The sequence below is a fragment of the Anopheles coluzzii genome, chromosome 2, assembly GCF_943734685.1.
Source record: "Anopheles coluzzii chromosome 2, AcolN3, whole genome shotgun sequence".
NCBI lineage: Eukaryota > Metazoa > Arthropoda > Insecta > Diptera > Culicidae > Anopheles > Anopheles coluzzii.
The window spans coordinates 33,403,679-33,420,137 of NC_064670.1; the positions used below are offsets into that span (position 1 = coordinate 33,403,679).

General features: G+C 47.5%; 2 protein-coding genes across 5 annotated transcripts; both read right to left on the reverse strand.

Annotated features, from left to right (window-relative positions):
• Positions 1 to 72: 72 nt before the first annotated feature.
• LOC120953368 (serine/threonine-protein kinase Tao) lies at positions 73 to 12,019 on the reverse strand. 4 transcript variants are annotated; one of them, XM_040373241.2, is made up of 13 exons: positions 11,911 to 12,019; positions 9,289 to 10,515; positions 8,735 to 9,172; positions 7,969 to 8,629; positions 7,680 to 7,850; positions 7,385 to 7,596; positions 7,151 to 7,301; positions 6,955 to 7,077; positions 6,766 to 6,882; positions 6,475 to 6,648; positions 6,174 to 6,395; positions 5,972 to 6,090; positions 73 to 5,892 (listed from the first exon to the last, which is right to left on the reverse strand). In XM_040373241.2, exons 2-13 carry the CDS (start codon positions 9,723 to 9,725, stop codon positions 5,769 to 5,771), a joined length of 2,949 nt encoding a protein of 982 aa, XP_040229175.2. In that variant the 5' UTR covers positions 9,726 to 10,515; positions 11,911 to 12,019; the 3' UTR covers positions 73 to 5,768. The 4 variants fall into 4 exon arrangements, with proteins under 4 accessions (XP_040229175.2, XP_040229172.2, XP_040229173.2 ...); XM_040373238.2 differs by having other exon boundaries at positions 7,680 to 7,853; XM_040373239.2 differs by lacking the exon at positions 11,911 to 12,019 and adding an exon at positions 11,766 to 11,888 and having other exon boundaries at positions 7,680 to 7,853.
• A 261-nt stretch (positions 12,020 to 12,280) lies between these two features.
• On the reverse strand, positions 12,281 to 14,521 carry LOC120951208 (vacuolar protein sorting-associated protein 33A). The gene is made up of 3 exons (XM_040369789.2): positions 14,157 to 14,521; positions 13,870 to 14,083; positions 12,281 to 13,803 (listed from the first exon to the last, which is right to left on the reverse strand). Exons 1-3 carry the CDS (start codon positions 14,268 to 14,270, stop codon positions 12,314 to 12,316), a joined length of 1,818 nt encoding a protein of 605 aa, XP_040225723.2. The 5' UTR covers positions 14,271 to 14,521; the 3' UTR covers positions 12,281 to 12,313.
• Between the last annotated feature and the right edge of the window lie 1,938 nt (positions 14,522 to 16,459).

Genomic DNA, 16,459 nt, shown 5'->3' on the forward strand with positions numbered 1-16,459 from the left:
TGCTTTCGGATTCGCGTTTTGTTTGCAAGCACCAAAAAAAAGGAAAAGGTAAAAGAGAAAGAAAAAGGAAAGTAAATTTCGCATTGTGAGTATGTATTGTTTTGAATGTTGTGTTGTGTGTTCGCTGCTCCTTCCTTCCTTCATCATCATCATCATCGTTCCTCGTGTCTGCTCTTTTTTTCCCTAATTCTTGCTATTAGCGCATTTACCTTCCTACTATCGCTCCCACCCCTTTTCCTTATTTTCTTCTTCCCGATTGGCTTATCTTCTCCTCAGGATTATTCACAATTAGAGTTAATCATATGTACAAAAACGAATCGATCTAACTGTGTGCTGGCGGCTGCTGCTTCTCTACACAAACTCGAACAAGTGAATCGTACGGCATCGTCGCAATCGTTGTTTGGAAAGCGTTCTCTCTTCCATCCCGCTTCGGGTGATAGCCAAGGAGGGAAGAGTTTAGTGTGTTGTGTAGGTTTTTCTTGCCCGTCCAATACCATAACCTACATGTGGGCACACTTTTCCAATGGCCGATCCAACATTCAGGATGCTGCTGGCGAGCAAGCAATCGAACAGAGAGGATTATCTACTTTTTGTTGCTTTTTGTTTGCCTAACGGTCCTTCTTTTTATTTTACGCCTTTTCTTCCGCCCAATTATTCGAGATGCTGCTGCTCCACGTCGACAAGTCGTGGTATTCGTTGCGCTTAAACTACGATTTACCTTTCACTCCCTTCTAAGCCACCATTCACTGTCTTCGTCCTGGTTCGCTATCTGTTCTTACACAAAGCAGCAGCAGCAGCAGCGGTGTGTGTTTGGCGAAGCAACTGGTCCTACCCGGTCATGCTTCCTCCACATGGCCTACTACTTCGCGTAGCGTCTGGCTTAGGTAAAATCGTTTACAACTTGTTGCAGTTACTACACACATTTACACAGTGACAGAGAGGCAGGCGGTGCAAAATTCGTACTGCGCTTGAAGCAAAATGCAATAAGAAAGTACATATGCAATGGTGTATGCTTGTAGAGTATGTAGCGCTAAGTGTGTAGAGCTAGCTAAAGTGTGTGTGTGTGTGTGTGTGTGTGTGTTAGTGATTTATGGTTTGTGTAGAGAGTGTGTCGAAAAAATGAATCCACAATTGATTTGATAACGTTGTAGTAGCAGAAGTGAAAAATAATTACTTTAAAAAAAACCGTTGCCCCTACAGAGCATTAGCTGCGTAGCTTTGAATGCACCAGCTTTGAATGCAACATAAATTGCATGCTTTTGGTTAATTCGCGTCCGTATCTACCCTCCTTCCCAATCCCGACGCCAAAGAGCGGGGTGTAGAGGGAAGGGAGAGCATTTCATAGGTATGTGTATATTATGCTATCATTATATAAAGAGCGTCGTCAGAAGCGTAGTAGTAGTACGTATTTTATTTATCGTTTTCCTTTTCTTCTTCTTCTTCTGCTCTATTCCTTTTCCACTGTGTGTTGTTGTTTGTATTAAACGCTAAAGAGATGTCGCTGCTACTACTGGTTTTGTTTTGCTTTGCTTATTTGTTTTTTTTGCTTCTTTTTTTAAATTTTATTAGATTGTTTATTTGCTTCTAATTATTATGGTTTGTGTTGTTTGCCTCTGTTTGCGCTTGCTGGAGCAGCAGCAGTAGCAGTAGCAGTAACAGCAGCAGCATCAACTACCCACTTGTGCTGCCGGCTTGCGGTAAAAGGTTTCCGTTCGAGGCAGATTTCTAACCGTTTGTTTTAAATATCCATCACTCACACACTCACACACACATACAGATTGCGCGCCCTATTACCATCCTTCTTGTCGCCGCCTTTTGCCTTCCCTCTGTCTTTAACTACATCCCTCCATCCGGCTATTATTTCCCTTCCTATCCTTTCCCTTCTCGGCCTTTCACGCTATTTGTTTTGTTCGCTAAAGCATTGGAGTCTAATTAATAAAACCTAGTGGCGATCTATTCACACCCATTACTTTCTCTCTCTCTCTCTCATACTTTCGTCTAATCATCCAGCGCGTTATCGTAAAGTTGATTATTTGTGTTTACTTATTTAAAGTGTTAATATGTTGTTTTCCCCCCTCTTTTCGCTACAACACACGCACCATTATCCTTCTGTTGCTAACACACACACACACACACAAACACGATCGCCGATGATCTTATCCTGGTTTGAATGATCATTCGGTTCTCCTGCCTACGATCTACACGCATTGTGCCCTATAACACCGCTCTCCTGTCTACTGGGGGGAGGGAGGGGGGATTATTATTGATTGTTTGGCTTCCTTTTGGCCTGAGCCTGCAACAAAGCCGAAGAAAGATGACTGGGAAATTTCTCTACTGAACGGTTGCTGTTGCCGCTGGAGGTTGGAGTATCGCCCCTTCTTTCTCTCTCTCTCGCTCTCTCTCTCTCGTTCGTGACAGTTCCCTAACCAATTGTTCGATTTTGATTATCCAATTTTTATTATCTTACAGGAAGAACGTAGAGAGTACATAAATAGGAACCAAATGGCTTTGCAGGGGGATCGGGTTACCGTTTATCCGCTTTAACGGTGATTTTTGTATGTGGATAGAAAGATAATATGGCGCGCACCATATCATGTGATTGGCACACTGTATTCGAGTGCTATTGTGCAAGCAGATTAGAAGTTCAGTCCCGGTACGGAACGATAGATACAAAAGGATAATGGTTACCAGAGGCAAGAAGAACCTTTCTAGTGGGTTGTGATAATTGTAGTAAGACCGTATGTGCCCGATAAGAGAATGTAACCCCCCTCGAACACACTCTCCTTAACCTTTCTAAGCGACATTAATTCAGTAAATTAGTACTTATCTGCCTCTTGCAACTAGCCTCCCAATTTTAAACCGCCAGCCAGCCCTGGTATCTTCACTGTTTCCCCTCACTTTGGCCGGCCTTTGTATGGTCTATTATGTTATATTGTCTAAAGGATTCACCGTGCCGTACCATACACGCGCGCGCGCTTTACACTTATTTGCTTTGTCTCTTCGCTGTACTTTTTCTTCCCCTACTGCCCCCTTTTTCCTGCTGACTGTTCTGTTCTGCGCGATATCAGATCTCTGCCAAGGCGGCGCGCGAGCGACAGTGTGTGCTGCCGTGTGCTTATCGTGTTATAAATTGGGATAAGAGAGGATGATTATAATGTTTACTATAATTTCAGTTTCGGCCTCGGTAAATCTTATAAATGCACCGATTGTTTTGGGGGCCCCGCAGCTTCTTCATGCTTCCATCCTGCGCCTACACCTTCCCCATCATGCTTCCCTTCCTTCTCGTGCGCCGATAGGGCCACGTCTTACGACATCATTCTGACGACATTTGCCACAATTACATATACCTAATAAGGATGTTGCTTTTTTTTCTCTGCTTCGTTTCGTGTTATCTATTTATAATTGAATATGCCGCCTGCCTTCGAATCGCAATGCTTTACTTTCTCGGCGCACAATGAAAGCAGCTATCTCTTTCCTCGCTATTTAGCCTTCCTGCTCAGTTTTGTGGAACAACATAAGCAAGAGGTTGTGGTAAGGAAGTATGTTATATCGATGCAAATTAAAACATGTGTTCTGTTGTGTATGTTTCCAGGGGGGACATTGCAATTCCTGTTCGCGCTGTTTCTACTGACCTTGTTTTTTTCTTTTCTTTTTTTAGTGCGGCTAGATTGTGTGATGGTGGTGATTGAACAGTTCGTTGAGTCGGTTTAGTAATATCTTAGTACACTGAACGCTAACTACACTAAACTCGCCTTGCTGGGAAACTCAATCGGAACCATGGACCGACTTCCCTGTCCGTCGCTTCACACAAACTTACTCTTCCGACGCTTTTGTTTCATTACTTTGATGCAAAACTACCCCATTGAAGCTACATTTTCGAATAAAAGCCAAGACTTTGTGTACGCTTTGGCCTTTTTGTAGTAAAATGTTTTGTCTAATACACCCCCTCCGCCGCCCGTTCGAGTTTCACAGCAAGGCTTTAAACAATAGAGAAATAAACTTAACGCATACATAACGAATGTGGGTGGTACGGCCGAATTAGAAGTAAAAGAGCAAAAAAAAAACAACTTTTTGTTAAAACAAAATTCCACCCATCGCACACATACACACACGCGCAAATTTAATAATATACTTCTCCATTCCCTTCACTCTCCTAGATGGTGTTGTTTGGTGACTTTATCGCTTTTTGTTTTGCGCCTAGACACAATCGTCTAGCACCCCCAATTGTAATTAGCGGCGGTGATGGTGGTGGTGGTGGTGGTTTGGAATTTACAAAACAACTCAAATTTACACCTAACAGAATTTGTAGCTTTTACACCCTTCGCTTTTTGTTTCGTTTTTTGCTTAAACCGCGATCACATTCTCAGTCGTAGAGTCCAATAAAGAAAGCTAATAAAGTGTAAATGTGTTTTCTTCTTCTCTCTTCTTCCTATATTACAATTACAAACCCCATGCTCTCCAAGCTTCGGCACAAAAAGCAGGGAAACCGTCAGCGTTTCTTTTTGTTTCGAAAAGCAACGGAAAACAGGTTCAAATTATTTAGTCAACAATATTAATTCACCCCAACACAATCACGACCTTTCCCGCAATCGATCGGTCGGTCGTCCTTTCCTTTCGTAGCAATTAGGATAGTAGTTTTGAGTATTTTTAGTTTAAAATTCCATTTCGTTGCGCTGCTGGGTGTGGCTTTACTTTACTTTGTTTAGATTGTATGGTTTAGTTTGAAAATCGATTAACGCACTTCAAGCTGTGTTGTGTTTTTCAATCGCACGTTGACTAGACATTCTTTCGGCGGTAGGTTCAGCGAAATAGCGCACGTGCGTAAGCATTAACTAAAACGCGCGTGTGTGTATGTGTTGGTGTAAGGTGCTAGATTAATTGCTTCCCGGGGTTGATTGGATCACAACGGACGCTTCCGATAGTGTAAAAAAAGTGTTAATTTACTAGTACGATCGTTTGCAAATGTTGCAGTTACGAACTAAATGTGTTCCAAAACGTACCCGATGCCCCATTTCTCCCGATACTCAACAATTTAGCCAAACCGAAGGCAACCAACCTATCATTCCAGTCGGTTTGCTGCGAACCCGGAGATGCGAAGAAACAAAAACCGGCAAATGAAATTGGTCAGTTTGCCACGGAAGTGGTAGTAGTTAGTTAGCACTGTCGTCTTAATATACAATTATTAAAGCTGAAACCGAATATTGGGTGCCTTTAGAGCGCATGGTAACACAGAACAAGGGAGGGGGAAAACCATACCATCATAAAACATACGAGTACATTTATCAAGACGTTAGAAACAACACCACCAGCGCAGCGTGTGTGGCAACGCGCGGCGCCGCGCGGAACCACCCTACATTATATTAGCCCACACATGTCTATTGCATCGAACACTCATCGTCGTCTACCCGAACCCCGAGTACCGTAATTCCAAATTGATCATCGTTCTATCAGTCTACTAATCCGTCTGGCCCTGCTTAACATTATCATGCTGAATTTGCTGATCCCCCCTCACTACGATCTCGGCACAATCTCAGAATCGATTCCCCGTGCTATCCATTGGGTGCGAGAATTGCGTGCATCACACACACGCGCACTCCCATACACAGTGCGGAATTGAGTGCAGGATGAACGCTGCTGGATCGCTCGCACTGGTTGGTTTTCCAAATGTCCTACCCAACCCCTACCCAAGTGCCTGGAGAGGCGGCCACGCCGGTTTCCTCTTACATCGAATGCTGACTCGACAGGGTCATCCATCTGGTGGACTTATGCTATAGAGATCCAGCCGGGAAGCTGGTGGAACTGTTACTGTGCGCCAGGCTCAGCATCGACCCGGACAGGCTGGCCTCCTCGTCCGGGTACGTCTCCTTCGATGCTTCCGCTAAGGCCAGTGCACTGCAAGCAAACGCCGAACAAGGGGGGTGAACATGTGAATGATAGGACAAGGTTTTCGTGCAACAACACCACAACTTACCTGAAGCCCATGCGGGCCGACTCTTCATCAAACGCCTCAAGCTGCTTGTCATGCTTCTCCTTCAGCTGGCGGATTCGTTCGGCACGCTCCTGATTGAACTGCTGCAGTTCCGTCTCCATCTGCGGGAGAAAGAATCATTACAGGTTTATCGATCGTTCGCTTAGGGGGAGGAGGGTTAGTATCGCATTCGTGCGCTGCTTACCTTACTCTCCAGCAGTGCCCGTCGCACACTGACACGGTCCTCCAGCTCCTTGCGCTCGCGGTCGCGCTGCGCTTGCGCCTGCATGCGATTTTTGCTCTGGTAGGCGGTCAGTATGTCCAGCTCGTACTGGAGCCGGTCCTTCAGCTGGTGGCACTCCACTTCCTGGCTTTCGTCCAAACGAAGGCTCTGCTTCTGCAGCATGTCGGCAATACTTTGTTCGTACTAGCGGAAAGGAGTTGCAAATTCGTTCACCGTAGGACAAAAACAACTTTCGCGCACACACAACACAACACACACTTACCTGATCGCCCAGTAGTGTTAACTTACGATGTTGCTCTTCCTTTAGTTGCTTTATCACAGCCTTTTGATCTTCCTTAGGTGTTGTCTGCAGTATCTGCCGCTTCAGTGCCTTGTACTGGATTGTTTGTGTTTTACACGTTTCACGAAACTGTTTCCTAATCTGGAGTTCTTTTTGCTGTTGGTGAGGCAAGGTGTAAAAAGAAGGAACAAAAAAACCCGCATGTTACACGCTGTTTGGGATTGTCACAAAAGCTAACAGACAAGAGCATATGGGCTCTTTCCCTTTCCCTACCTTCAGGCTCTTTGGTTGCTGTTTCAATTCGAGTGCGTGTCTTCGTAACAACTCTCGCTCGGCCCGGTCCATGTACTCATTTTGGTTTCGCAGCTCGCTTTCATGCTGCTTTGATATCTGAAAGTACGCAGAATGCCAGTGGTTAGGTCATGCATGTGTGCTAAAATGCCGTAGCGCTGTTTCACCCACCTGCTCCTCTCTGAGTGCATGTACGCTCTTCTGCTGGCGGTACTCGAGATCTTGTGTTTTTTCGTGGTGTTTAATAAGCATGGCATGAGCTTGCTCTAGTTGCTGCTGCTTCTTACTGAGCTCCTGCAAATGCAAACGCAAATGGTAAGACGCACTGGGGCCTAACCCGATTGGACCGTTTCTTCGCCACACTTACGTCTCGTAACAGTTGATCCTCGAGGTCGTGCAGGAGGCCCATCTTTTTCCTGCGGAACTTTCGCATCTCCAGCTCGATGTACGTCTTCTGTACCCGCAGCAATCGCTGTTCCTCCTGTGCTTCCGCCAGCTTGAGGTTGTCCTTTTGCGTTCTGGAAGAGAGATGCAAGAATCGGGGTTAGGAGGAGTTGGCAAACCGCTTGTGGGACGATCCCCAGAAGTAGACAACACTCACTGCAAGGTTGCATCGCGCTGACGCTTGGGCGTCGTGTCATCCATCGACAGCTCCCGCTTCCAGCGCTCCTTGTTCGCCTTGTACTCCTTCTTTCGATGGATTTCGAACGCCTTCCGATCGCCCTCCTGTCTGGTCGCTATTTCCTTGTGCAGCTTCTTCTCTGCCGTGTCATTCTGCTTAACCCTTCGCACAATTTCCTGCTGATGTTTTGCCTGTGCCGGAACAACACACACACACACACACATACATTGATTAGATGGTACCGTACACCCACAAACACCCAAGACTGACTTACAGATTGTTTGTCTAGCTCCCGTGTAAAATTATGCAGCAACAGATCGTACTCCTTGTCCAGGGCGGACTTGTGCTGCTCCATCTCCACCTTGCACTTCTCCTCCAGCTTCACCAGTGCGGCCTGGTGCTCCCGTCGCATACGCTTGTAGCCCGACATTTGCTCGTGCATTTCCTCCTTGACCAAAGGCAAAGTTCATCATTAAAACCCTCTATCAGTATCTTACTGCGCCGCAAACGGGACAATCGGACGGTGTGCGCTCTACGGTGCACGCCGCCCTCGTCCGCCTTACCTGCATGTGCTCCTTCTGCTGCTTCGTCACAATACTGGTCGTGCGGATGGTGGCGAAATTGTTGGCACCGTGTTCTGCCACGGCATTGGCCGCCACCTGCGACACGTGGTTGTGATTGTGCTGCGGGTGATGGTGGGCCGACACGACCGGACTAGAGGAGTTGTGATGGTGGTAGCCCATGCTAGCGCCCATGTTCGCCTGTCCACCGGCCGCACCCGCACTCTGCATACCGCTCGTGCCCATGCCGACGCTGCCGCCGCCGGCCATACCGCTCGCCATCATCATGCCGCTGCCCGAACCGCTGCCACCGCTGATGCCGGCCATCATCACGTTCGACAGCATGCTGTCCCGGGCGTTGCCGCCGGCCGAGTTGTTATGCATCGCCGACATCGCATTGGCGGGCCGGGATCGGGACGAGTTTCGCATCAAACCGCTGCCAACGCCGTGCTGCTGGTGCAGCTGCTGCTGCTGCTGCTGATCCACCGATGGCAGTGAGTGTTCGGAGGTAATGCTGTTGCTCTTGCTACTGTCGCCTCCGATCTGCTCGTCGGGCGTATCCTCCGCGTCGCCTATGTTGCTCTCCGTCTCACAGTCCACCATCAAGATTTTCTTCATCTTTCTGTAGTTCAGATTGTCCAGCTCTCGTACAGCGGCCTTCGTTCTGCAATAACAAAAAAACAACAACACACACACGATTGCAGTTAGAACGGGATGCAATGCTGCGCCATTCTCTAGCGGCGCGCACAGGTGCCGATTGCAACATTACCTGGCGATCAAATCAATTAGCACGTTCGGCGATCGTGCCCTGGTGACCAACGTGTGCTTCAGCAGCTGCGTCGACGTCGGCCGATCGATCGGTGACTTTTTCAGACAAAAGTCGACAAAGTTCCGAAACATGTCCGACCACTCCTGCGCCTGCAGCGACGGTGCATCGTTCTGCGCGATGTGGTACAGCGCCGACATGGCGTTCATGTTGAAGTACGGCGGCTTCCGTTCGGCCAGCTCGATACAGGTGATGCCGAGCGACCACACGTCCACCTTGCCATCGTACTGGCCCTCGTCCATCGCCAGTATCACTTCCGGTGCCATCCAGTAGGGCGTACCGACGAAGCTGTTGGCCGGGCACTTGATAGCAGCGCTGCCGAAATCGGCCAGCTTCACGATACCCTGCTCGGTGAGCAGAATGTTGCCCGCTTTGATGTCCCTACGAAGATGACGCAGAAAATAAAAAAGGACAAATAAACCGTTACCTCTCCGTGTGGCTTTCTCTTTCTCGCTCTCTCCGCTCTTCAACACAGTACGCTCGTGCTGTTCGCTTACCGGTGAATGCGTCCGAGACTGTGCAGATAGCTTAACCCGCGCAGCACGCCGTCACAGATGGCCGAGATTTCGTCCTCCTTGAGCGGGCGCTTGTGCACCTCGATGATGTCCGAGGCCGACCCGACACAGTACTCCATCACCAGCCAGGCCGTGTTTTCGTGCAGATAGCAGCCCTTGTACTCGATCGTGTTCGGATGGTTGAGCTGCCGCAGGAACCGGATCTCCTTCAGGATATCCTGCCATTTCTCCATGCTCTGCTTGCCCATGTAGGACATCTTCTTGATCGCGACGATCTCGGGCGTAAGGTTGCATTTCGCGTAGTACACCGCACCGAACGAGCCGTGCCCGATCTCGCGCAAATCTTCGAATATCTTTTCCGGATCATGTTTGTTGAACAGTTCCGCTATCTCGGGGTCTTTCAGGCTTCCGGGCCTCATCGTCGCTGCCCGCTGTCGCCACTCGCGTTACGCGAATGGACGCCCCCGCTTCCGTTTTGCACACACACACGTACACACACACACACACACACACACAAACGACTATTGCTCACACCCTGCACACCGGCCGGTGCGTGCACTTTGCTCGCTTCCGCGTGGCAATCACACTTCACACTACGCACACGCGGCCCCTCCTTCCACCGTACGCAAGGGACCTGCTGGCGCAGTTGGCCGTTTCTAGACACACTTTCACACACAATGCCCACTCCCGTAGCAACCGTTTTTCTTGACACATTAAACACATTAAAAACACGCACCGCACGCGCACGGAGTGACACAGCTAGCACCACCTTTCCTATTGCTTTTTTTGTGCGCCACTCGTCGTCCCTCTTCTCCTTGTTCACGACATTACACACAGCCGATCGTCGCTTGACGCATCATCAGCGCACACCAGACGGATGCGATCATCATCTACGATTGATACTGGAGCGCACACATATCCTTTCGCTGGATGCTCGCTTCCCTTAAATCGAATCCTCGAACCGAACTCGAACTCGAGGGCGATGCGCGCTGTGGGTGGTGCGGCTATTATTGTCGAACACAACACAACTACTCCGCAAAAAGCAAACCCCCTCAGCACCGAGTGTGTGTGTTGGGGCGTGTGGAGTGATGTCGATGCTGACGAAGCTGAGGGTGATGATGATGATGATGATCACGAGATGGTACGCGCACGCCTGTCACTTCCGGTCGGGTAGGGCGGATTTAAGGGTATGCTCTAGCTTGGCCGAACCTGGGGAGGAAAAAAGCCAAGCACAGATAAAGAATTACGTATTTGCCGTTGCTCATCGGTGAATCGGTCTGTTGGAGTGGAATGTCTACATTTCGAAATGATTGCAAATCGGTTTTACAAATGATTCATTCACAATTATCAGAGGAATTTCCCTCCCAAAAAGAGAAAAACAAAAAAGACCGTGTAATGAGCTAGCTAATTGCCTGCTAACAACCATCGTATCGATTTGGGAAGTTTACAACGTATTTTGCCCCCCCCCCCCCCCCCCCCCCCGCATGGGAAAGGCGTTCGGGGTGTAAATTTGAATATGCGCTACAGGATGGTATCTAATTGCGGTCTAATCATTGATACCACTTGGCAGTCGGGCTTGCTAATTTAATAGATCAACACAATTTGTCATGCGACGCACGCTCGTCTTTTAATCATTGTGACGCACGGATGGCATTTATTACGACGGGCAGGAATTTTCTGCCAGATGTCCCTCCAGTTTCTTTGTCACTCGTATCGTCCGGTCAGCAGCACCTGATGCGGCATCATCACGCCATCATCCTGCTACACCTGCCCTTCTGCTCCTCCACCCTAGAAGACCCAGCTTTTCCACTTCTTCGACTGCGCTAACATGCTATTGCGGTAGAACCGTGACTCGGGTTTTGTCGTTTTTTTTTCTCTCTCTCTTGTATGTCCACACACCATGCACACAACACCTTCGACACCTTTTTGGCTGGCAACTTTTGGCAAAGAATTTCAAGGTCGACCGGCCGCATGTGTGTCATGTTTTATTTGGTTTCATTAGTTTTTCTTCACCTTCCACTTTTTTCGAACATTTCTCTCTTTGCACAGAAAACTATCGCTCCACTACGGGCACATACACATGCACACACATACACACACGGTCATTCCATTCCACAGTTTCACCCACTGCACACCACCAAACCACATTCGAGGTTTGTCTTTTCGCACTCAGACCACGCCTAGAGCAATTCGGTGGGTGTGTGTGCGGCGGGGACGTACGTTTTCAGCGCACACACACATACACACACGCAGGCAGGCACACAGCGCAAGGGGGTTACTGTGTCTACACCTAATGGTCCTTTAATGGTGCATCGTCTTTTCCGATTGCCAAATTTGCATAATTTGCAGCTGACCAGCAGCGCACTCGAACGGGGCAGACGATTGGGACGGTCCGTCGGCTACCGAAAGTTGCCACTAACAAATTGTGAAGATTTTTCGTAACACGGAGAAGTCACCACCTCTGCACCGTGCAATCCATCCCGTGCGCTGTTCCGTGGGCGGCCGTACGTCTCGGGTCAACAGGATGAATGCTTGCGAACGCTTCCCTTCGGCCATATGATGGTGGATTGGTAAAGTATATTAACGAAATCGTCTGATCTTAACCTTTTCTCCGCTCGTCCGAATTCACATCGCCCTGAAACACAAAATGGCGATTTCACACAAAAAACATACATACATACACGCACACACGCAAACACAACCGTGAAACGTCAAGGGAACGTCGAACGGACCTGTCAAGCTTCGGAGCGCAGTTTTCAAACTTCGGCTGTCATCGGGACCGTTTGCCAACTTCGTGCTGGTATAGAAAACTCACACACACACAGATATGACATTAGACCTTGGTTTAACTGTTCAGTTACATGTTTTTGTACATTTTAAAATGCTTGCAGTTCACTCAGAGTGCAGCAAAATTAGGCAAAAGATCGTTTGCTTTGTATTCGCTTTCATTTTACAACCATATGAATGCAGGATATAGCAATTAGATAACATACATTTATTAGCCAGCTCAATTTTCTATAAACGAATCAAGGAACGTGTTCTTGTTGATCAACTTCGTCGTGCAGATGAGAAACTCGACGTTGTTATCGTCCTGTTGCGCCAGAAAGCGAAGCGCTGATATTTCCGCAAAGGTACACCCTCCGACGAAAAACACCACAATCACGCGCGGAATGTCGGACTGGGACAGCTCGCTGGTGAACGAACCACGCCGGCTGCTCAAGCTGGGCGATGCCTGAAAATCCTCAAACGTTGGGCCGGGCAGCGAGGACAGCTTTTCGGTCAGCAGTTGCCATCCGTTCGGTTTCAGGTGCTGCTCGATGATGCGCACGGACAGCGGTGCGTAGATGCTGTGCACGTACGTGATATCCTTTGGTGAAACTTCTTCCGGCGTTTCGGCGGTCAGGTTGAGCGTTTTGCGCAGCACGTGATAGGTGCGCGAGCCGGTCTGCTGACGCAGCAGTCCCGCCTTTTCGAGATTACCCAGCGTGAGCAGCGTTTTCAAACCGTACACCTGCACCAGCTCGCGCTTGTAGTAGTCCAGCACCTTCGGCTTGAGCCCCGTCCCAGCGATCGATTGCATGCAGATCAGGCGCAGAACACTGCGCAGCGGTGCCTCCTTCGCGATCATATCCTCGATGAAGCTGTTCGGTTTGTCCACGTCCGAGCAGAGCAGAAACTCCTGCTCGCAGCCCAGCACATCCAGAAAGGCGTGCGACGAGATCACGTCCTGCACCAGCTCGGCAATCGTGGTGTGTGTGGCCAGCGACTGCTCGTTCGATTTGATGTGTGGCAAACTTTCGACGAACTTTTTCAGCTCCTGGATCGATTTTTCGCCATGGTTCTCGTTCGCCCGCGATCGTATCGATTTGGCCATGCGGGAGAGAACCGCCCCCACCGCATTGAAGTTTTTGTCCCGCAGCTCCGCGTACAGCTGCTCCTTCGAGTTCAGTATGAATTGGCTTTTCTCCGTGTTGCGGTCCGTAGATAGACCCTCGCCTGTGTTGAATTTTTCCGCCGGCAGATTGACGGTCGTATTGTTGATGCCGAATATCTCATCGATCAGCCCTTCGTAGGTGAGCTGCGTGGCGAGCACGCTCATCAGGTCGGTCGACCGATCGAGTATGATCATCTGGTCGATGACACCCTTCTCGCTGTTCATCACATGCCCGTCCTCCTCGGTCAGCGCTTTCGTCATCTCCCAGACGCGCTGCGCGTAGCCGCCGATGCCGTACACCTTCGGAATGCGGCCATACAATTTCTGCAGCGCGACAAGCGCACACGCCGACTGGTGCAGACTGCTCGTGTCACCCTCGAGGTAGATCTCTTTGTAGGCATCTTTCAGCTCCATCGAAAGCAGATCGTTGTCGAATGGGAAAAACTCGCAGCGAAACTCGCCAATGTAGGACAGACTGCCGTGTACGCCCTTGATTTGAAGCCGCTTTTCACACAGGAAGGATTTTTTCGGCAGAAAGTACAGAAAATACTCTTTGCGAGAAACTGAAACAGGGAAAACTGCATTAAACCTTCACGGCTCTATACAAGAAAGGGCGGCGAAAAAAAAACCTTTTCGTTTCCGCTCCTCCTCGTGAATGTTGTTGGCAATGTAATCCATCAGCGTTTGATGGGGGCGTGTTATGAAGATAATGTTCTTCACATCGATGTCCGTCCACGCTTCCGACCGGAGCGGATACATCTTGGTAACGTGGTGCTCCTTGAGGAACGTGTATCGTGCCACAAGCCCCACCGGCCCACCCAATGACTCATCCCAAATGATTGCCTAGAAAAGGGGGATGAAAGTAAGAGTTTTCGCCAAGAGTTGATACATACATTCAATAGGCGCTGCGACTTACCTTTGTGCCTTCGCAGCGATCAAGAATCTTTACAAACTCCCGTACGGCTGCTTCCTGCAGCAGCTGTACGTTAGCCCGACCTCCCGAAAGATGGGAATACATGTTCATTACCATCGGTTTGTTATGAAAAAGGTGTTCGATATGACGAGGAGTGTTTGTTGTCCTTTGTCCTTAGGGAAAAGTATGCACAACGGCGTGAGTCCAATTGTGAATTACAATAATACTAGAGGTAAATCAAGTAAATAGAACACATTTTAGCACTAAGTTAATGCACGACTCGTTTTTATCAATACACTTTTAGCTAGAATCTGTTCAATTATCTGGTCTCGTAAATGCCCGTTTTGACAGATAGGCGGACCAGTGACGTCTATGCGTGTATGTATAAGGACTGTTGTGGTATGTGTGAGACCCTAGGTTTCAATGTTTACAATCAAACTACGAGACAGAATTTGTTAAAACCTTCTAATGTTTGGTGATTAAATACCCTTTAGGATAAGTTTGAATCTTCACATATGTCGCTTATTCGGTAAATTAAACCCATTGCATTTAGTCGGAAATTGGGAACCCTATTTCTTCCTCAATTTCGTCGTAAAACCACCAATTCCACGAAATTTAAACAGGCAGCTATCAACTCGCTATCATAAGCTTTTCTACATGGTAGCGCGATAATCGCGCAAGCGATACAAGCAAAACTCGATGTAGAGAAAAAAATAAAACTTATTTTGTTTCTTGTTGTTTTCGATTCCACCATGAGCCGAAACCATTATTTTATCGAAAAAAACCGGCAGTTTTATATAAAAAAAGCTGTAATTGTTCAAAATAACAAAACTAATCAATTTGCCCTAAAATCATAGTAATCCCATTGTTTATTTTGGACGCGTAGTCTACGCCAGCTGTCCATAGTAGGCAGAGATCCAAACAGTGGCCGTGTGTAGCAAAACAGTGTTTTATGTGGAAAATAGAATTGAATAATCCAAAACATTTCACGGTTTTACAGAATAACAAGTATCGGCTGAAGCAGTAGTCGTGAAAAACTGGAAAATACCGTGAAATACCGTGAAAATTGTGTCACTTATAATTTCAGCGCACATTTCCGCGATTTCAAAGCGGGCATTCCTTACAAACAGTTTAGTTTCGAAACTGACGAGCAGAGGGCGCTCGCTCGGTGTTGAAATTAAATTCCCGGGTGAGATTTTTGTTTTCTTTATTACACTTCCTTGGCTTAATTTGTTATTACACTTCTTCGGGGCGATCCCGTGGTACTGTCGTCAACTAATATGTCTTAACAACATGTCCTTCATAGGTTCAATCCTAATTTAGAGACCCTCTCCCCAAAGGACTGTCTATACGGCTGCGTGGTACTGACTAATGTCTCTAAAGCAGATGTGCAGGCCGGAACGACCGTATTCAGGTCGTTACGTTAAACAGTAAACGTTAAACAGGGGAATCCAAAATACGGCCCGCAGACCTTCTACTTTTCAAAGACAGAACTCAAACCACCGACAAACCGACGTGACACTTCGAACAAAATGAGCTTCAAAAGTTGTCTCCTTATTTCAAATGAAAATACGTTAAACACTAGCGCCATCTCTATAATGATTCGCTTACTACACTGATATAGAAAAGAAACTGCTAAATCCCCTTTTTGTTTTTCTTCGCAAATTCCAATGCGTATTGTTTTATGTACTTCTCACATCTTTTGCATTGATTTGGAAACTTACAAAATGATTTTCCTTGGTGTTTTGTCCAATAATTCTCACAAAATCGTGCCTCACACTTCCTTCGCAATTTGTATTTAGAAAAGTTGTTAACATCGAAGCAGCAGTGAACAGTGCTTACTTTGACAGAAGTGATCGCCTCACTGGTAAATGACAGTACTTTCGTGTGGGACACTTTTGTAACGCCAGTGTCACGTCGGTTTGTCGGTGCTCAAACGACAACTATAAAAAGCTGCAGGAGACCAGTTTGGAGACCCCTGCAGTAGAAGAACAAGAAAGCCAATATCCAAAAGAGACCAGGAGAACTTCAGTACAAATCAGATCAACTTAGCATGTTATTAAGCCTAGTGGCACTTCAGTTAGGTAGCTTAAATATAAGAATTCACTCATTTTTCTTAACTAAAAAGCTCTAACGCTTTAGGCGTATACAAATAGAGCGTCTGAATACACTAATATATCATGTGTTCAAATCGTGTCGAGAAATACAGTTACGTGGCCTCCCAAAACGAATTTGTTACAAAACTCTGATCTAAACTCAATACAACCATTAACGCAATGTTGAATGCACCGGAATTTGGATTGGAG

Bases quoted from the DNA above. Each gene is read 5' to 3' on its own strand.
- LOC120953368 (XM_040373238.2), bottom strand. From the start codon at position 9,725: ATGAGGCCCGGAAGCCTGAAAGACCCCGAGATAGCGGAACTGTTCAAC. The intron at 6,649-6,765 runs GTAGGGAAAGGG...CCTCACCAACAG, and splicing joins AGCAACCAAAGAGCCTGAAG to CAAAAAGAACTCCAGATTAG. The intron at 6,396-6,474 runs GTAAGTGTGTGT...CCTTTCCGCTAG, and splicing joins TAACACTACTGGGCGATCAG to TACGAACAAAGTATTGCCGA.
- LOC120951208 (XM_040369789.2), bottom strand. From the start codon at position 14,270: ATGGTAATGAACATGTATTCCCATCTTTCGGGAGGTCGGGCTAACGTA. The intron at 14,084-14,156 runs GTAAGTCGCAGC...CCCCTTTTCTAG, and splicing joins ATCGCTGCGAAGGCACAAAG to GCAATCATTTGGGATGAGTC. The intron at 13,804-13,869 runs GTTTTTTTTTCG...TCCCTGTTTCAG, and splicing joins GGAGGAGCGGAAACGAAAAG to TTTCTCGCAAAGAGTATTTT.